Source organism: Neovison vison, chromosome 12, assembly GCF_020171115.1.
Source record: "Neovison vison isolate M4711 chromosome 12, ASM_NN_V1, whole genome shotgun sequence".
Taxonomy (NCBI): Eukaryota; Metazoa; Chordata; class Mammalia; order Carnivora; family Mustelidae; genus Neogale; species Neogale vison.
This window is the reverse complement of record NC_058102.1, coordinates 53,359,075-53,380,766: the sequence shown is the minus strand read 5'-3', so window position 1 is coordinate 53,380,766 and position 21,692 is coordinate 53,359,075. Positions and strand designations below refer to the sequence as shown.

The 21,692-nt window shown below is 37.3% G+C and overlaps 1 protein-coding gene across 2 annotated transcripts in view; it reads left to right on the top strand.

The window, feature by feature from the left end:
- The window catches only part of LOC122892634 (pregnancy zone protein-like), a 43,780-nt gene that overhangs the window by 4,591 nt on the left and 17,497 nt on the right, over positions 1 to 21,692 (top strand). For both annotated transcript variants that reach the window (XM_044229369.1, XM_044229367.1), the window contains exons 7-16: positions 760 to 844; positions 2,935 to 3,058; positions 5,350 to 5,464; positions 6,978 to 7,087; positions 9,216 to 9,377; positions 9,998 to 10,225; positions 11,644 to 11,707; positions 15,138 to 15,280; positions 18,065 to 18,214; positions 21,141 to 21,305. In XM_044229369.1, the coding sequence (XP_044085304.1) occupies positions 760 to 844; positions 2,935 to 3,058; positions 5,350 to 5,464; positions 6,978 to 7,087; positions 9,216 to 9,377; positions 9,998 to 10,225; positions 11,644 to 11,707; positions 15,138 to 15,280; positions 18,065 to 18,214; positions 21,141 to 21,305 (1,346 nt within the window). The remainder of the gene's footprint in view (positions 1 to 759; positions 845 to 2,934; positions 3,059 to 5,349; positions 5,465 to 6,977; positions 7,088 to 9,215; positions 9,378 to 9,997; positions 10,226 to 11,643; positions 11,708 to 15,137; positions 15,281 to 18,064; positions 18,215 to 21,140; positions 21,306 to 21,692) is intronic.

The window sequence follows — 21,692 nt, the reverse complement described above, 5'->3', positions numbered from 1 at the left end:
TTTCGTGCCATGGATGAAGAGACTGCTCACAAAAACATCATTCCCCAAATTCACCTGAACTGCTATGATGATTATAGAACAGAGATGTATTATAGGAACAGCAAGCCTTACACACCTGTGAGAGAGGATGGGAAAGTAAGGGTCCAGGAGGGGGAGCTAGATCATAGGAAATTACTAACCAGTTCTCCTGAACTGTGGGTGGGGAGGAATAAATTAGCACCTTCCAGGGTACCTTCAGATCCCAAAGTGGACCACAAAGGGAAACTGACAGAAGAATCTATGGAAGACTGGATGTATCTGTTCTTCATATCTACCACTTCTCTATTTCTGTAATAAGTGTCTGGTGGTGGGTCTGGGGACTCTTTTAGTCAGTAGGACAAGCAGCTGGGAAGAATTGGACACAGAGGGAAAGAATAAGGACAAGTTGGAATTTCCTCACCTCCCTGTACCTGCCACCATATCGAACTAACCATGATGACCTTCAGAGAGTAACAATGCTGCTTTCTATCTTTAAGTCTCAACCAAGTTCAAAGGGGATTCTAGGAAATGTAGTACCAGCGTAACAAAATAAACATGGTACAAATACCCACGGTCATAATCACATTTCTGTGGTCAGTAGAGGCCCTACAGCTTCTTAATGTAATTGAAATCATTTCATGTGATTCGATGTTATAAGGTTCTGTAATAAAATCATTACAAATACTTACAAGATAGCCTGCCCACCCATCTTCACCTCTTTCTTCCTTCTGTTGACGACAGTTTTGCCCAAGTTCGAGGTCCAAGTGAAAATGCCCAAGACTATTGGTTTTCTAGATGAAGAATTTACGGTATCTGCCTGTGGCCTGTGAGTTACATTTTTTCATCCATTTTGATCTCCCTACTCTATGCTCATTGCAATTAATCGTTACCGGGCTTCAAAGTATTTTAATTAGAGAATGACTTTCTCTCCAACACGCCTGAGCTCCAGCTAGAGAGCAGAGGTGGCAGCAAAGGACACTCTTACTACTACAAACAAAAGCATTTACTGAACACCTAAAATGTGTCAGAAAATGTTTCAAGTGCCTTGTAAGATGGGGATAGTTATCCTTAGTTTGCAAATGAGGAAACTATAACACATGGGGGATAGAAAACTTGTTCAAGTAAATAGGAAGACTAGAATTTAACTCTAGCAGTCTGGCTCCAGACCCTCAACTCGTTACCCTATAATTGTCTCTACAATTAAAAAAGAAAATCTAGTTTCATGAAACATTGTACATGCCCAACACTGTGCCAAACTGAAGACAGGACATCCAGCTCAAGCCTATGCTCATGTTCATAGCTTCTGTGTTATTCTGTATCCTATGATCCCTATTTTTTTTATTGCTCCCAATTTAATAAACTATGGAAAATTAGGGGGGGGAATGAAGCAGACCTTCTTAAATAGATATATAGATATATAATGTAGAATTTAAAAGGAGTATCATAGTTATTTCCCTGATTGCTTTTTAGTTCAGTAGAATATTCTCCATACGCACTGAGGACACCTTACCTCTTGCTTTTGAAAACAGTGTGAGGATCATACTTTCATCTTTCTTACCAGTTTTGATGCTTGAGAATTTTCCCTCAGAAGGGAGAGCCCTTTGAGTGACACTTAAAGATAACATTCAGCAAAGTGAGATACAGTAAATGGCTTATTGCTTTATCAGCCCTCCTAGAAATTAGGGGGGAGAAACTTTAGAAAGGGGAAGATTAGGGTCATCAAAGCCAAAACTCATCTACCTCACAGTCTGGACCAAAGCAATTGGTCTCAAACTTAGGTGAACATCAAAATCTATGGAGGTGATTGGTTAAAATGTAGATTCCTTGACCCCCCACATCTAAAGATTCCAATCATAAATCTGAGGAAGGATTCAGGATTCCAAATCTCAATACAAACATCAGGTAATTTCAATGTAGGTGGTCCATTAAGCATAGTCTGAGAAACAATGGACTAAGTTTGGCTTCCCATCATGTCTTCCTTCACTCAGTCTACTATGACAAAATACCATAGAATGGGTAGTTTATAAACAACAGACATTTATTAGTCTTAGTTCTAGAGGATGAGAAATCCAAGATCAAGGTGCCAGCATGGTCACGTTCTGGTGAAGATTCTCTCTGGTTCATAGCTGGTGCCCTCTTGGCATGTCTTCATATGGCAGAAGGGACAAAGGATCTCTCTGGAGCCTGTTATAAAGACACCAATCACATTCATGAAGGCTCAACCCTCACTATCTACGCACTTCCCAAAGACCTCGCCCCCAACACTATCATCCTTAGGGTTTGGGATTTCCACATATACATTTGGGGGGGAAGCAAACATTCAGACCATACCATAGCATATCCTTCCATTAGATTTGGCAGAATCGGACTAAGTCATTATGCTACTCTTCATTTATAACAGATATGTTAAATGATATGTAACTAGTGTTTTTGAATATTCAAATTCCCATTTAAGTTCTCATTTATCCTCTTAAAATACATATGAATTAGGGAAGATTTAGAAATACCCTGTCTACATGTCCTTAAGTTTTTCCCTGAAAAAACTCAGGTGTTGTCAAAGTTGGAATTATAACCTAGATCATCTGATGATGGGGAAAGAAAGAAATAAGATAGTCTTATAGTAAAACCGCAACTGAAAGGGAGGAAAGATCTGAGAAATACTACATTGTTAATTTTCCCTTTAGAGGTGTTTCAAAGAAGATTCAGTAAGTATTTTCTCTTTGAGTTGTAGTTGTAGGTCCACTTAGATAATTAAGACCTAGTTTCAGAATAAGTGCTTCTCGAGTACAAATGGTATAGAAGGAAATATAATTGGTATATGAACCAGATGGATATATGAATGTATCAAATCATGTGAAAAAATATAGGAGTTGTTTATATCAAATATCCTTTTGTATAACTGCTTTACTGTTATAGATACACATATGGAAAGCCTGTCTCTGGTCTGGTGAAAATTAATGTATGCAGAAAATACTCACGATACCATTCGAACTGCCATGGAAGACTTTCACAAAGTATCTGTGAAGAATTCAGTCAACAGGTATGTGATATATGAAACAAGGTGGGATCAGGAGGCAGACAAACCATAAGAGACTCTTAATCTCACAAAACAAACTGAGGGCTGCCAGGGGAGGGGGGAAGGGAGAGGGTGGTGGGGTTATGGACATTGGGGAAGGTATGTGCAATGAAGTGTGTAAACCTGGCGATTCACAGACCTATACCCTTGGGGTTAATAATACATTATATGTTAATAAAAAATTAAAAAATTATATTAAAAAAAAAGAATTCAGTCAACAGTTATGTGGAAACCATTCTCCCCAGACATTAACACCAGATCTTGTTTTCTGATGGATTATAATGCAATAAAGAATATCATACAAAAGAATATAATATTGTAAGGTGAAAACAGTACAACAGAAAGTAGTGTGGAGTAAGGGAAACATTGTAAGATCGCTTGGTAATGTTTGGAGCCCACTGGGAAGTTGGGTTCATGAATTTAGAGTGGTATTTATTTGGCCAGTTTTGTTACTTTCTTCTGAGAGCAATCAGCATGCCAGGTATAAAGGCATAAAATAACATGGAAGTATCCAAAGCTGGCCTTCTCTTATCAAACAGATAATAGAAAAAGAATGTGACACATGTTAAGAATTTGGTTAGTGGGAGGGGGTGGCTGACTGGCTCAGATGGTAGAGCCTATGACTCTTGAGTACAGGTTCATGAGTTCCAGATCCCTGTTGGGTGAAGAGCTTACTTTAAAAAAAAAATTTTTTTTTTTTTTGGTTAGTTCAAGAATCAAATGACTTGCTATGGAATCTAAACTTCATATGGAAGGAGTAAAAGATAACATAAAAGCCCAGGGAGTGGCAGTGAGTGCCACTGTAAGGGTATGGAAACGAAAGTTACCAAAGCTTCAGAGAGGGTCGCCTGGGTGGCTCAGTCAGTTAAGCACCCAACTCCTGGTTTCAGCTTGGGTCATGATCTTGGGGTGGTGGAATAGAACCCCACTTTGGGCACCATGCTGGGTGTGGAGCCTGCATAAGATTCTCTCTACCCCTCTCCTTCTGCTTCTTCCCCTACCCTCCCCATCCCTCCTCCCAGACTCATGGGTGTGTGCACTCTTTCTCTTAAAAAAACAAATGAACAAACAAAAAACCTGCAGAGAGCAAATTAATGAAAGGCAAAAATAACGAATATGATGATTAATGTCAAAAAAATCAATAAGAAAGATAAACATGAGAGAAATAAGGTTGCCAAAACTCTAATATATCAAGGACACAGGAATTAGTTTTTATTTTCAAGTGAATAAATTAAATAATGATTAAGTAAATATAAGTACATTAAATATGCTTAAGCTTTATTATGCAATTCATATTTTCATATAAATAAGTAAAAAAAAATGAAAAATCTTTCTTAAGATGTGGTCCCCAATGTTTAGTTTGGAAATCTAATGACTATAATGATTCATCTATTCAAAGAATATATATGTTTTTATTAATGTCCTAGGCATAGAGAAATACAGTTAAGAAAATGTAATCCTGGAGTGCCTGGGTGGCTCAGTGGGTTAAGCCGCTGCCTTCGGCTCAGGTCATGATCTCAGGGTCCTGGGATTGAGTCCCACATCAGGCTCTCTGCTCAGCAGGGTGCCTGCTTTCTCCTCTCTCTCTCTCTGCCTACTTGTGATCTCTCTCTGTCAAATAAATAAATAAAATCTTAAAAAAAAAAAAATGGAATCCTTAGTTAACGTGTAGCCGAAGGTGATCAAAGAGGAAGTGTTGTATCTGAGCTGTGTTTAGAAGAGCAGTAACTGTTGGCCATGATAAGAATGGAAGAAAAAGAATGTTATCACTTGAGAAACTATGTATGCAGAGAGAGTACCATGGCACACTTGGAAACTAGTTAATTTAATTTGGCAAAACGGGATAGACTTTCAGAAGAGAAGGAGGAAGGGAGAGGTTGGCAATGAGTAACTCAAAGGTTAACGAAGACATCTGATGTCATTTTTGGCTTGGGAAGAAATCTGATGCCATTTTTGTTTTGGGAAAGGATAAGCACCTAAAAGATGGTCAGAACTTTGTAAAATTTCCTTTGGCCAACAAAAAACTTTCACAGGTTGATAAATGACTTTTTTTAAAAATATTTTTTAATTTTTATAAGCATGTTATATATTTTTATGCCCAGGGGTACAGGTCTGTGAATCGCCAGGTTTACACACTTCACAGCACTCACCAAAGCACATACCCTCCCCAATGTCCATAACCCCACCCCCCTCTGATAGATGACTTTTTGGACAGCAAACCAGAGGACCCAGAAACTCTCTTTCTTTCTCTTCAGGCAGACAGTGAAGGCTGTTTCACACAACTCGTGAAGACTAAAGTATTCCAGCTGAGACAGAAGGGGTACGACATGAGCATACAAGTGGAAGCCAAAGTCAAAGAAGATGGAACAGGTTCACGTTATTTCGAAATATTTATTAATTCATTAATTCACCAATATGTTAAGCATTTATCAAATGTCCATTTCTGGGGACTATAAAATAATACAGTCTTTCCTGTCAAGGATCTAGAAATCTAAAAAGAAATTATGTATATGTATGTATATGTATATATGTATATATGTTTGCATGTATATATTTGTAATCATAACAAAATTTCCATGAGCAATGTAAAAACTAAAGTCCAAATGAGTATGAAGAGAGAGAATTAATTCTTCTATAGAGATAGAGAAAGTTTATAAAGTGCCACATGAGCTGATTTATATAGAATGGCTAAAATTTTGAAAGCTCGTGATGGACTGAAAACACATGATTTACATAAAGCAAATGTGTTTGGTCTCAGAAGAATCTGAAAATGTAAGTTGGAGCTAAGGTGTGTAAAAATGTAAACCATGCGCTACAAAGATTAGACATTATTATGAAAAACCTTGGATATCGGCAGATAGATTTAAGGAGATGTTCTAAGTAAACTGATTTTTGAAAATTTAATTCAAGCAGACATAAAGAGGACAGGCTAGATGAAATAGTTTTAAGAGGTTACAATGTGATACATCAGATTACTATTCAAAATTGTTCCAAAGATTACGAATCTGGGGCCTGGGAAAAGGAAATGCCATTAATCAAGATTAGGAGTAGATGAGAAAGAACTATTATGATGAGAATGTGTCAAAGATAATTAATTGTAATCTGGAATATCAAGATAGAAGTTGACTCATTCTGGTTTAAAAATAATTTTAAAAGAAAACCAGAGCAAAATCAAGACCAGAAATGTAAATCTGGAACCATTCCCATTGTTTCTATATCCTCCTATGAGTAAGTGCATTTATTCTGAAAGTGAACTCACTTAACATAGCTAAATAGGGGCTAGAGACAGACAAGGAGAGACCCAAGGACAGAAACAACTACATTTAGGACATAGTGTCAAATAAACCAACCATAATAAAATTAGAAGTCATAGAGATGGGGAAAACAATAAAGCTATAGATGATGAAGCCGAAACACACATTACACTTCACTGAATGGAAAGACACCAGGTGTTGCCTATACAGGAAGAGCCATACAGTGAAAAGAAGTGTCTTGCTGGGGAAGTAGTTTGTAATAGACATTTAAGTATATTTTGAAGCCAATAGTGAAAACTCATGTTGCATGCATGGAGAGAGGGAAGGGATCTGAGAGACAGAAACAAAAATGGAGCAAGCTAATGGAGGAGATGGGAAGAACCTAAGAACAAAGATGGAACCAGAAAGATACTTGTGAAACCAGAGAAATCTGGGAATTAGGTATAACAACTTTTGTATGAAAGTGAAGCTAATGTCAAGTTGATTGTATTTTCTAGGTGTGAAAAATTCTGGAAAGGATAAAAAATAGAATAGGGATAGTACTTTGCCAGGATGAAGTGAGGCTGGGGTGGGTGTGGAAGGTGAGTCGAATCTAAAGAACAAATCAACTTCACTTATTTCTTTTTCAGAGTTGGAATTCACTGGGCATGGATCATGTGAAATCACAAATACTTTAACCAAGCTGAAGTTTACAAAAGTAGATACACATTATAGGCATGGGCTCCCTTTTTTTGGGCAGGTAAAATAATTTCTCAAGGGAATCATAATTTCTATAATTTGGGGGATGTGGATTTTAAGAAAATGAATTTTTATACCATAAAAGTACAATTGATTATAAAAATATTTATTTAGAATGAGGAAAGAAATTATAGCAAATGACAAACTTAAAGGGCAAATACCATCACATCCAGAAAAATTAAGCACGCTTTTATTAGTTTACTTCCTAACACATCTCTAAAATACATTTTTCCTGTGTAGTTTGGCTGAATAGTTTTTTGATTGCCTCTTTATAAACAATGATTTTGTAATGTAATTTTTTAAAGATATTTTTCATCTAGATGACTTTTTTTCTTTTTTTTCTTTTTTTTTCCAATTTATTTATTTTCAGAAAAACAGTATTCATTTTTTTTTCACCACACCCAGTGCTCCATGCAAGCCGTGCCCTCTATAATACCCACCACCTGGTACCCCAACCTCCCACCCGCCCCCGCCACTTCAAACCCCTCAGATTGGAAGGGGAGGTGAACCATGAGAGACTATGGACTCTAGATGACTTTTTATATTGATAGTTTTTAAGTTTTTTTAGCTTCTAAGTTCAATATTGGTAAATATTGATAAGTTTTCACACTGATATCCAACTTAGTAAGCTATCAGTTTTCTGGTTTCTAGCCATTTTAAATTTCCTTTTTTAGTAATTAATCCTTGAGTTGACAGTTGATAGGCAATTGACAGTTGATAAGCAAGTGGCAGACAATAGGCAAAATCTCTTCGTTAACTGTGACATTCCTAATTATTTCACAGTTGATGACATTATGAATTTTCTATTTTCTTCATTCATTGCAACATTTTGTATCAAATTGGCAAGAAATTAATAAATACATAGATATGTTGGGGCAGGGCCATTTTTGGATCAAGAAAGAATGTGAGGAAACTGAGGACTTAAAGATGAATATGACTTGGCCAGAAATTTAAGAAAGAGGGGAGAATAGCCAGGGCCCTAGGTGTTAAACAGCTTCTAAAGAGCAGAGAACTAAGAGTGTGACTGACTGAGGTGAAGACAGAGCTAACTGGATTGGCTGGATAGCTATAGGTGAGCCAGAGCAGATCTTGAGCGCCTTTTAGGTGAAGTTCAGAAGTTTGGACTGAGAAGTTACAGAAGAATTTAAGGAAAATAACAAGATCAGTTTAACTCAGGCTGTAGAGAGAATGGTTTGAAGTAAGCCTGAAGCAGCAAGAGGGTGAACTGTGTAAGATTAAATAAAAAGCTATTGGGAATCAAGTAGGGAAAAAAATATTGCGTTTTGTCAGCTGAGAAAAGAGGTAGAGCTAAACTAAAAACAAAGAATTTATTTGGGGCCTCAGACTTGCAATTCGGAAAACATGGATTTGGGCAGCAGTTCCAATAGTGGCCCCCTGTCCCCAAGAACAAATAGCAAGGGTTTTTGAAGACAAAAGAGAATTCTTGTACATGTTATTCATGAGGAATTTTGATTGGCGTTGTTGGCAGAAAACGAATCTCAACTGAATATAATTGGTTGCTAAGGCTACCACCCAATAAAAGCTTCTGCAGCAGGTTGCAGGTGTTTCTGTGAGTTTTGGCCCAGTTCAAAAGCCCATGGGTCCTCCGGTGAGGATGTCATAAGGCCCATCTCCTTAATGGCCTCCCAGCTCCATTGTAAACCTCTTGATAAATGATCTCATTTTATTTCACCTTAAACAGGTTTAACTGGGATAGAAATAAATGAAATGTGTTTAACAGAGTAAGAGATAGCACTTGGCCATGGTTAGAATTTGTCAGTGAAAGAGAGAAAACGATTTTTTGAAAGGCCCGTGATATTGCCGCCATAATCTATGGAATGGATAAAATCACCATATACTGAGACAGAACACTGGGGATGAAGAAAATAGGGAAGGGTGATATCATGAGTCCCTTTTTTGGACATTCTCAATTGTTTTGTGCTCAAAGAATACCTATATAAGAATGTCAAAAAGAAAAGTAGTTTAGAGCCCAGAAAATAAATCTTATTTTCTGATTGATTCTAAGATCTTCAGTAAATGACAGCGGCCACAGGGTCAAGAGGTGAACGCAACTGAAAGGGTAAGATGTCATTGCTATGTAACACCAGCTATCATTTCCACACCTCTAGGCTCTTCTTGTTGATGAGAAGGATCAACCAATCCCCAATAAAACTGTAAGCGTCAGTGTGGATGTAACTGCGTACCATTCCATCCTTACCACAAATGAGCACGGTCTGGTGAACATTTCCATTGATACCACCAACATCACATCTTCTCTTTTTACAGTTAGGGTAAGTGGGGAAGGACATCCAGGACTACAGACAGATTGCTGATGTCACATAATTTAAGGATATATGGGAAGCATGTAAATTCTAGGGAGAAAAGAAATAGTAATAAAGAGTAAAATAGAAATTAAGCAATTCAGAAACCTAAATTTTAAGAAAACATTACTTGCCCCAAAATTTTGGCTTTAGATAGACTCCATTTACAGCATGGTCTCGTTTCAGAAAATACATATTAGATCATCCTGATATTCCCTTGTAAAATTCAATATTTTTACAATTTTATTACAGATTAGATTTTGTTTAGTTTCTTAGGTGTACTGCCATTTTTTGTTTTCTGTAAAAAAATTAAATATCTTTATGCAGTTTATAGGCATAAGGGTATTAAGGAAAATAATTGATCCTGACTGTGAGTGAATATGATCTACCAAAATGGTATAGAACAACCTTAAATAAACTTAAGGAAAAGTCACTCACAGATTATGCTTTATTTGGGAAAGCAGATTATGATGGAACCAAATAAGCATGGTTCGTGTAAAATCTTCAGTAAACAACTCTTCAGAGTGATGAATGTATACATCATGTACACTAACAAATAGCCTTTTTAAGACCTTTATTCTTTCCACTAGGTCACTTACAAACAAAATAACCACTGTTTTGATAACTGGTGGCTTGAGGAAGTTCATATAGAAGCACAGCACACTGTAAAGCATATTTTCTCTCCGAGCAAGAGTTTTGTTCACCTTGAACTTTTCACTGGTACCATGACCTGTGGACAAATCCAGGACATCCAGGCACACTACATCCTGAATGGACAGATTCTGAAGGATGAAAAAGAATTAACCTTCTATTATCTGGTAAGCATAGAAACCACTGTCGCTCTTTCTAAATGTGTAAACCCCAAAATGATTGAACTCCTATCTAAGTAATGCTTCTGTAAGATAGCAGAGTAAACCCTTTTTTTCTTGAAGAAAAGTTGCTTCCTAATAAAATTGTTAATGCTTTAATTTCTTATTTATGCTCTGGTCTCTACAGAAATATTTAGTTTTTATGAGTTCCGATGGAAAATTATTGAATGAGAGGAAAAATCAGGAACTTAATCAACAGGAAATAAAAATTGTAACCTTGGGACACCTGGTTGGATTAGATGGTGGTTAAGCGCCCAAGTTGCAACTGGTCTCAGCTCAGGTCTTGATCTCAGGGTTGCAAGTCCAAGTCTCATGCTGGGCTTGCATTGCACAAGGAGCCTACTTTTTTTTTTTTTTTTTTTCAGTGTTCCAAGATTCATTATTTATGCACCACACCCAGTTTTTTAGGAGCCTACTTTAAAAAAATATTCTTCTGGAAAATACTCAGTTTTGACAATAATTGGAGAAGTGAATAAAAAAATAAAGCAATTTATACATATAAATACAATTTATAACATATACAATTTATACATATAAAGCTTCTAAATAGTCTACAAAGTTCATGACTACTGCAACTGCAGGGGAAAAGGACATTGACAGACATATTATAAATTGGTATGACACTTTTGAGAGCAATAAGCCTATTTGTGTCCCAAGACTAAAAATGAGATCTAAAATTGGTAGTTATTCAGGTAAGTCATTTTAAGAAGAAAAATTTATGTGTACAAAATTCTATATAGGACCATTAACTATAAATAATATTTTTAAAAATTCAATGAAAAAGTAAGAAAATATTGACAATAAGAATCTTAGTTTTATTCCTAGTTCAATGACCTGGGCAACTTATATAATCCTTATTTGTACAGACAAATATCAGTCATCTTCCCTGAATACTAAGGATGGGATTTAAATCTATTTCATGGGAATACTGTGCACACTAAATAAAATCTGAAAACCAAATTATTTTGTTCAATGCCTGGCATAGAGAGTATCATACATTTAGAGAGTATCATACATTTAGTTTTTTAACGATATAGAATACTGACATATATTTTATATCTGCCTCTACTGTATATTGCTTTGTGTATGTCTAAAATTTTTGTTGAAAGAACATGTAAACTTGAAGTATTGATATTCAAGATAAATAGCAAACATTAAGTAAAATACTAAAACATTGCAAAATTTATATACCCATTATTTATGGTGTATAACTATACATATAGAAAAATACTGAAAGAGAACTTGAGTGTTTGAAACTTCAGTTTCAGGAGTAGTGAGATAATTTACTTATATCTTTTAAATACGCTTACGTAAGTTTAATATGGGTGTGCTCTTTAGAATGATAGTGGGTATATTTCTTTCTTCAGATCAAAGCAAGAGGAAGAATCTCTCAATCAGGAACCCATGTGTTGTCCATTGAACAAGGAGACAGTAAGTACTTCCAGGGTTTCCAGGGTTTTTTTTTTCTCTCATATACTCAATCCCAAACATTACAGCAAGATGGAGCTATTTTTACATCTTATAATTTCCATGTACATTTTATGGAGATGATGATCACCAACCTTCTTCCATCAACCAAAGATGAGGAAGCTAATATAAAAAGATAGCATACTAGGTTCGTTTTAGTCCATTTAGTGTTCTTTCTTCTTTTTATAGAATTTCTATATTTTAAATTTTATTCCTAAAGTAAAATATATTCATTTTATTATTAAATGTTTTAAAACACATAAAATAATTTGAAAGCGCAGAAAATCACCAAAGAAAAATCTTACTATGTCGTTCTTTGCATTCATTTCCTATTGTTGCTGTATTAGATTGCCACCCACTTTCTGGCTTAAAACCACACAAATTTATCAGCTTATGTCTTTGGTCAGATGTCTCCCTAGGCTAATATCAGGCTGTCGGTAGTACTGCATGCCTTCTGGAGCTCTAAGGAATTAAATATCTGTTTCCTTGCCTAAGGACCTCCTGCTTTCCTCCATTTCTGTCTTCAGTGCCAGAAGTACATCATCTTCAAACTCTCTCTTGCTTTTCTGCCCCCTCTTTAAAGGTCTGTGTGATGACATTGGGCTCACTTGGTTAACCCAGGATAATCTTCACATCTCAAGGTCCTTAACCTTATTCACATTTGCCAAATCCCATTTGCTAATAACAGGACACATAGATGTTTTTGAGATTATGCTGTCTTTTGGAGACATTAGTCTACATATCCAAACTGCACTCTGGCCCCAAAGAGTCACATCCATCCCATATACAAAATCCATTCACCTCATTCCAACAACCCTAAAAGACTCAATCTTTGATAGCATTCACTCAAGTCCAAAAATCTCATGCAAGTTTCATCTGCTCAAAAGACCCAAATATCATCATCTCAATTAGATACTGGTGGGGCCTTGGGTATAATCCTTCCTAGGATGACAAAGAAATTTTGAAAGGGGCTGGAAAAATAACATTAGGTTTCAAGATACTGCTTTTTCTGCATCTTACCAGTATCTGCACGATATTTTCACTTATGCTTGGTTCAAAACCTTTTCAGGAGTGTCAGGCTGGCTCAGTGGTTTAAGACTCTGCTTTCAGCTCGGGTCTTGATCTCAGGGTCCTGGAATGGAGGCCCATATCGGGCTCTCTGCTCAGCAGGGAGCCTGCTTCCCCCTCTCTTTCTGCCTGCCTCTCTGCTTACTTGTGATCTCTCTCTCTCTCTCTCTCTGTCAAATAAGTAAATAAAATCTTTAAAAAACAACTTTTTTTTTCAAATTTCCCTTTGAATGTCTACTTTGGACTATGGGGGATTCATAAAATAAATATGTTATTTAGTTTCTAAATATTGAGATTTTTTTCAGAATTTTTCTTAATGATTTCTAATTTAATGCCATTATAACCATTTATTTTAAATTTACTGAGACATGGGGAGCCTGGGTTGCTCAGTCAGTTAAGTTTATGATGCTTGATTTCAGCTCAAATCATGATCTCGTGGTCATGAGATCAAGTCTCAAGTCAGCTCCGTGTTCAGTGCAAAGTCTGCTTGAGATTCTCTTCCCCAATTCCCCTGTTCAGGGATGCTCTAAACAAACAAACAAATAAATACCATCTTTTAAAAGTTAAAAAAAATAAATTTACTGAGACGCATTTTATGGCTCCACATATGATCTCCCTTGGTAAATGTTAGCACTTCTATTCTTTTGCTCGTAAGAGGAGTGTTTTCTAAATGTCATTTAAGTTAAGTTGGTTCACAGCATTTTTATATCTTAGATCATACTTTCCTTCTGGATTTTCTTGAATCATCTAAGATCTCTTGATGAAAGAAGAATTAACTTTTCCAAAAGGGTCTGTTACAAAAAGATGAGTACATTTGGTCTATTTATTTGTTACATGTCCCCAGTCTAAATCTCATAAATAGCTTCCCTTTTTTCTATTCATTTGAATAATAACAAGGTATCATTTTACTAAAACAAAATAAAAATAAAATAAAATTTTTTTATTGACAGAGCACATTTAGAGAGATCAAACAGCTCATTTACCCAAAATGGGTCAGAATATCCAGGAAAAATGAAGAATACATGTTACAAAGATTAAAAAGTGTTTTGTCCTTTGTCTTTGAAACCCCATTTTTTCTATTAGTCCTTGGCACACACTGGGTACACACTAAATATGTTTAATTCGTTAATGAAGGATAGAATATCTCTTTTTTTATAATTTTTGATAGCTAAACTTTATTTGAGGTTTATATATTTGAACTATCCTGGAAGAAAACTGAATTTGAAGATAAAATATTTTCCAGCTTTCATATAGCTCAATATTAAGACTTTTGGATAAATACATTAATAAAATATGGCCCATGCCCTCAAGATGTTATGCTTGTTTTGTATTCTTTGTATGGTTTTAGTATTATCATTTCAAATTATTTTATTGAAGTATAATTAGCACAATGTTATATTAGTTACAGGTGTATAATATATTGATTTGACAATTCTATGCATTACTCGGTGTTCACCATGAAAAATACAGTCACCATCTATCACCATACAACGTTATTACAGTATTATTGACTGTATTCCCTAGCCGTTACTACTCAGCCAAATGAAAAAAGCATGAGATCATGCCATTTGCGACAACACGGGTGGACCTAGACGGTATTACGCTAAATGACATAAGTCAGAAGTTTCAAATTTATTTTGACCCTGTGGTTTCTGCGTATTTTCACCGCAAGCGGTCCTCAAATTTTCTATAGATAGAGGACAGCTACAATTTTTAAGGCATTTAATGCTACAAAGAATTTAGGACATTTAAGAGAAAATGAAGTGGATATGTCCTATAAGCACTATGTATGTACACAGAAAGAAACCCCCAAGATAAATACAGGGACCTCTATGATAAAAATCAGAGACACAGCTGGTTTTGTATGGGATTATTTGTACTTTAATCTCTGCAGTATTGAGAACGGCCTGAAGGTAGACCTTCAGGTAGACCCTGGGCTGCATTCTTTGAATTATCCTCACGTCTATGACAGGAATTGTGTTGATTTGGATCATAAATAGAGATAATTAAAGATATTTAGACGTTCTTCTCTCTTGACTTCTTTCTTAAGAGATCTTTTTTTTTTAACTTTAAAACAAAAATGTGCATTAAATGTTTTGCTCTACTTAAGCAAAGGAAATGAACAATTTCTCTTACATCCTTAAGGAAAATTGTCATTGGTTCAGCATGTCAGTGTACATGCACCATGATACACATGCACATCTTCCCTTACTTTAGTGTGCTCCAAATGTGAGTAAGTTAAATAATTAGAGAGCCTCCTCTTCCTAAAGTTGAGAACTCTTCCCTCTTCCTAATCAATTACCTTGGACTTTTCTTTATTCTCCAGTGAAAGGGATATTTTCCTTCTCCTTTCGAGTGGACTCAGACATCGCTCCTGCCACCCAGTTGCTGATTTATGCCATTTTACCCAATGGAGAAATTATTGCCGATACTGAGAAACTCGAGATTGAAAACTGTTTTGCCAATAAGGTGGGTCTTTTGTGCAAGCAATTCTTTTATTCGTCTCCCCTTTTGAAGTATGGAAAAGAAGGAAATTGTGTCTGTTTTTAAAACTGCTGCATAGAGTTTCTAAAACATCCTCTGATGGCCTTCAAAGGCCCACAGTGATGCCATACCCTGCCTGAGAGGGCTAGTGAAGACATCCAAAGCAGGTGGTCATAAACACCATGTTGTAAAAACTTCTTGTTTTATCTTGAAATTCATGTGGAATCCAAAGTCTGTTCTGTTATAAAGCTTAATTTTGCAGTGTTTTGTGCCCTAAATTTTCAATTAAAAATGATGCTTCCCAAGGATGTGTCATTTTACCCCACCATACCCCCCAATACATGTCCATGTACTATCACAGAAACAAATAACTCACTGTGAGTTAAATTCTGATAATACAGAACAGAGATGTATGTATGTGCCCCATGTTGAGAAAAATAGCCTGGGCTCTCTAATAAGGACCACAGCAGAAAAGTCAAACATATTTTCAAATGGGATCTGTATTTCCAAAGAATACACAGTTGTAATAAGAAGCCTACTGAAATATAAATAAGACTAATCCCAAGGGAATTTGATACTGTAACTATAACATTAACAATCAGATGACATTCACTGACTTCACATATCTTTTTAAAAATATTCCTAGATGGGCACCAGGATGGCTCAGTGGGTTAAGCCTCTGCCTTCAGCTCAGGTCATGGTCTCAGGGTCCTGGGCCCACATCAGGCTCTCTGCTCAGCGGGGAGCCTGCTTCCCTTTCTTTCTCTGCCTGCCTCTCTCCCTACTTATGATTTCTCTCTCTGTCAAATAAATAAATAAATCTTTTTTTTTAAAAAAAAAAGCTAAAAAATACATATACCTAGAAAGACTCTTTAACATGAGTTTTTGGAGATTTAAGCTATGCATTTATAGCAAGTGAACATTTCTGCAAGGAAAACTGTATTAGAGTATCCTTTTTAAATATTTAATGATCCATGTAAAAAATGATCCAAAAAATACGCAATGGATGTTGATTTAATTTTTAATTCCATCTTAGTAAACAATGCTATTAAATCTGGACAGGTGTCCTAAGAGCATAGTTTCTTTTCTGTTTGAATGTTCTGTGAACCTGGGAGAGATTCCTGTCTTGAACTTCCATACCCTTCCTGCTAATCATGGGCAGTTTGTTAAAAACTTTTCCATTCAAAATTCATATCCCTCTTTCTTACTTTAAAAATAACAGATTAATATACATGTTAAATACAAGGTAAGAGTTTGAATTGCCTGTCCACCTTAACTGGATATGTTTATTTGTTAAAGATAACGTTGATTAATATGAGTAAGTGAAGACTGTCCAAGTATGTCTTAAAATCCTCTTTTGTTCTCATATCAATAAAACATTTTACACTTTCTAGCATAGCCACTTCTTTATTAACAATATTTTCTGTTGATTATAATCCCCAATAACTCGTGTTCGTTTGAAATGGGCACTCACAAACATATTTTAATAAACTAAAATTTTGTAATAAAAACAAACATGCTTAAAACAGAATTCTTCATAAGCAGTGTGTTCATAATTTATTTAACTCTAGAATTGAATATTACTTCATTTTTTGAAGATTTATTTATGTATTTTGAGAGAGAAAGAGAGAGGCATGAGTGAAGGGAGGGTAGAGGGAGAGAATCTTCAAGCCGACTCCCTGCTGAGCACAGGGGTCACTCTCGTGACCTGCGAAATCATGATCTGAGCTGAAACCACGTACCGGACGCTTAACCAACTGAGCCACCCAGCAGCCCCTAAAAATGAATATTCTTTCATTTTGAGGGTAAATCAATTAATATTTTTCATGTAGGTCTCATGATACATGAATCCAACTGTTACATTAATTCACAGAACACACAGCAGGATTATCATAGTTAAATTCAGCAATCCAAGTCATTTATTATTAAACTAAACATACGGACATTTCATTCCAATCCAAATCAACTTGCAGATCAAGAACCTAGGAAGTTACCTGATGCTACTACAGTATCTAATTCTAAATGATTTTATTTTATATTTTGAATATAAAATTCTACTCAAGATTCTACTCCAGAAAGGTTTACACAAACATCAGGAACTGGTAGATTCACTTATCAGTAAGTTTCTACTGGCCGAAGCAGAATCAAATCTCTGAAGAAATTTGGCACAATTTTCCATTATTTGGTAGTTCTTGTTCTTTATTCATGGTTCTTTGAATTTTCTCAACCAGTTACCGATCGGGATGTATATTAGATGTTCAGTTTTTTTAATGAACCAATAAATCCCCAATCCCCACAAGAAATACAGCACCTTTTTAGAATGTCATGACTAAAACGGCCACCGGGAGGAAACTTCAGGTGGCTGGTCTCAGAGGCAGAGCATGACTCTTCACACCGCCACGCAAACTACACACATTCACCACAAAAGCACCGCACAGAGATAGGTCAGCTACAGCAAGGTATGTAACTTCATTAGCAATGCGTGTTCTTATTCCCCTTCAGGTTTCTGTTTCAGTGCGACCAAAACCAATTTACATTTCACCAGTTATAGAAGGAGCAGGAAACCTGAGTTAACTGGAACCACATCTCCAGTTTATTCCAGAGGTAGTTAACCGATATTGCCAAGGTGTAAGTACCTCTTAAGCCTGGCCTAAAATGGATGAAGAGAAGCCAAGTGTAGAAAGAACTCGTCCTAGCCTGGAGTAGAAGAGAATATTTGAGGCTGCAATACTTAGAAAATTTGCTGCCATAATCATATCCTCTTTACAGGTGAGTTTGAGCTTCTCCTCAGCCCGGAGCCTGCCAGCCTCACACAACAATCTGGAGGTCACGGCCAGTCCTCACTCCCTCTGTGCCCTCCGTGCGGTAGACAAGAGTGTTCTGCTGATGAAGCCTGAAGCTGAGCTCTCCCCTCAGTCGGTGAGTCCCCTTTCAGTCTCGCATGTCAGAAAATGCACACGTGAGAGGACCAGTTTGAGAAAATGGAAGTTGTGACTGAGAGGGCATGCTCTTCTGAGTGTCAGGCACAGTGTACTAAGCTTTGTGTGAGATGAAATGAAACTCATTTCCACAGAAGACATTGCACAGACTGCTTCACGTGTCTCACCTTGCTTCATTCACTGTTCTAACACATTCTCAGTGAGGGAGCAACATGACTCCCCTCCGCATTCCCTGCCTAGCCCAGTACCTCATGTATAAAAGATGCTCAAGAGGGGCACCTGGGTGGCCCTGTGGGTTAGCTGCTACCTTCGTCTCGGGTCATGGTCTGAGGGTCCTGGGATCGAGTCCCACATCGGGCTCTCTGCTCAGTAGGAAGCCTGCTTCCCCCTCTCTCTCTGCCTGCCTCTCTGCTCACTTGTGATTTCTCTCTGTCAAATAAATAAATAAATAAATAAATAAATAAATAAATATCTTAAAAGATTCTCAACACATTGTCTGTGAGTGAATACATGAAGAATAATTCTTTAAGGTAGGTAATATTACCTTAATTTTAAGAATGAAGAAAACCTAATGAGGATAGATCAAGCCCCTACAGAAAGAGCAGGCCAAAAATATAACTGAAGGGTGGAATTGGAATCAAATTTCTCATTCGATGCCACCTTTAATGCACCACATTTCAAGATAGTCTGTGAAATGCCTGATTCTAAGCTTTCCTTAAAATCCAGGCCCTCACTCACTGGTTTGAAGTATGGTCAAAAAAAGTTCTCATTCAAACTTGTCTTTTAGAGATGCCTTTTGTACCAAACCACTTTCCAAAAGGCCCTGTAGTTTACTTTCATCGTCCCTTTATTCATTTAACAAATGTTCACTGAATCTTGACTAGACACTGGAGCCTGCTCTGGGAACAGGAGTTCTATTGGCGAATAATCGGATGTGGTTCTTTGACCATCTTGGACTTACAGTCTTGTGAAGTATTAAAATAAACTAACTAGCGACAGAAACATATAAACATGGAATAGTTCCAAATTTTCCTAAATATAATGAAAAGAACAAGAAATGCTGACATAAAGAAAAAAGGAGTTGGACATTTTTTTAAATAGTGATTAGGAGTGTCTTCTTAGATGGTTGGGGAATGTAGGGGGAGGGGGAGGCATGTCCAAGAATGAGAGCAGCAGGGCGCCTGGGTGGCCTAGTGGGTTAAAGCCTCTGCTTTCAGCTCAGGTCATGATCCCAGGGTCCTGGGATGGAGCCCTGCATTGGGCTCCCTGCTCAGCAGGAGGCCTGCTTCTCTTCCTCTCTCTCTCTCTGCCTGCCTGTCTGCCTACTTGCAATCTCTGTCTGTCAAATAAATAAATAAGAATGAGACCAGCATCCCCGAAGGTCTTGGGGTCAGGCTAAGACCGGAGTGCTGCAAAAGGAAAAGGTAATGACCTAATATGTATGGGGAGAGAAAAGGATGGTAGAGGCCATAAGCAAAATGGAAAGTATGGAAAATTGTGACTAGCACAGAATTTGGAGTTGACAGTAAATGCTATGGTAAATCTCAAGAGTTTGTTTGTTTTTAAGATTTTATTTATTTATTTAAGAGAGAGAGAGCGAGAGAGAGAGTGCTCACGAACAGGGGAGAAGAGGCAGAGGGAGAAGCAGACTCCCCACTGAGCCGGGAGCCCAGTGTGGTACTCGATCCCAGGACCCCGGGATCATGACCTGAGCCCAGGGCAGATACTTAACCAACTGAGCCACCCAGGAGCCCCAAAGCTCAAGTGTTTTAAACAGCAGAGTGGCAATTCAGATTCATCTGTTAAGGAGCTGCTGTTTGCTGCTGATAGGTTGAGAGCAAGAATGAAAGGTAGAAATGGTTAGTAGATCATTGTAGTAGCATAGATAAGAGACAAACGCAGCCAGAGGAGGACGTCGGCATGGAGTCCAGCATTTGCTTAATGGCTCAGGTGCTATGTGACAGAGCAGGTGGCCCCACACTAGGCTTTGAGCAAAAACTGAACTGCAGTTGATTTCCAGCGTGCCTGTGCCCCTAGTTTTTCCTCAAGCTAAAGCTGGTCCTAAAACAGTAGACTAAAACAAACAAACAAAACACTTGGTAAGAGTTAAAAACAACTTAATCATTTTATAAAGTGGAAAAAGGAACGAGGGCGCCTGCGTGGCTCGTGGATTAAGCTTTTGCCTTTGGCTCAGGTCATGATCCCAGGGTCCTGGGATCGAGCCCCACATTGGGCCCTCTGCTCAGCGGAGGGCCTGCTTCCCCCCTCCCCACCCCACACCCCACGTGCCTCTCCGCTTACTTGTGATCTCTGTTAAATAAATAAATAAAATCTTTTAAAAAAAGGAATGAATCAAGAAGTTACAGTGATTATTTCTAAGTGATGGGATTATGAGTGGCTTTTATTCTCTCATCACATTTCTGTGTACTGTTCACATTTTCTGCTTCCTTTCTTTCATAAGATTTATTTACTTATCTATAAGAGAAAGAGGGCACCTGCAAGTAAAGGAAGAGGACAGAGGGGAAGGGAGAATCTCAAGCAGACCCATGACCCTGAGATGTTCATGACCTGAGCCAACCAGGAGTCCACTGGTTTCCTTTTTTACAGAGTACATTTGGGCTGGGACACAGGAAACTTGAGTTTTATTCTTACTCAACCAAAATGGGCTCTGAGACTTGGATCAATTGATTTGATTTCTGTGTGTATTAATTTCTCTTGTACAACAGGAGGATTAGGATCCATAACTTTTATGATCTTCCCATGATTGTGTTCCTTTTAATCATGGTGGCATGGGAGTATTAAAGAAACACCATGGTCTGTTAAATCCCAGATTGAACATTATCACACTCAAAATAGAATTAAGAAATAAAAGAAGAGTTTTTCCCTTTGTTCTCTTGATTTTTCAGGTCTATAATTTGCTACCAGTAAAGAGTGGCCTTAGCCCTGGATATGGAGATCCCCTTAATGAAGATGGCGAGTCGTGTATCAATGCAGAGGACATCATTCACAATGGAATCATGTATACACCAAGGCGGATGATAGATGACGATGACATTTACACTATTTTTGAGGTAATTCATCTTCCCGAATATATAACCAAGACCGAGTTTTAAGTCTTTCTTAAAATGGAGAACAAGCGGACTTCTAAGCTCTAGAATCCAATCCTGTGTCCCATAAAGCAAAGCAAAGATGAACAGAGAAATACTGAACCCTCAAAGGCATGGAGGACTTTGTAGACATGTAGATGTTCAATCACCAATTTATCTGGCCCTTTAAAGAACAAGAGGTGTATCTTTAGGGCCCACAACCTTAACCAAGTTGATCCCAAAGCTATTTATTACTGTCCTATCCCCTCTCAGCGTCTGCCAGAGATTCTAGTAAGTGAGAATAACCTAATATTTTCCATCGTGCCTCTGACACCCTTGGGAAAGGGAGTGAGTACCTTATGACAGCCATTT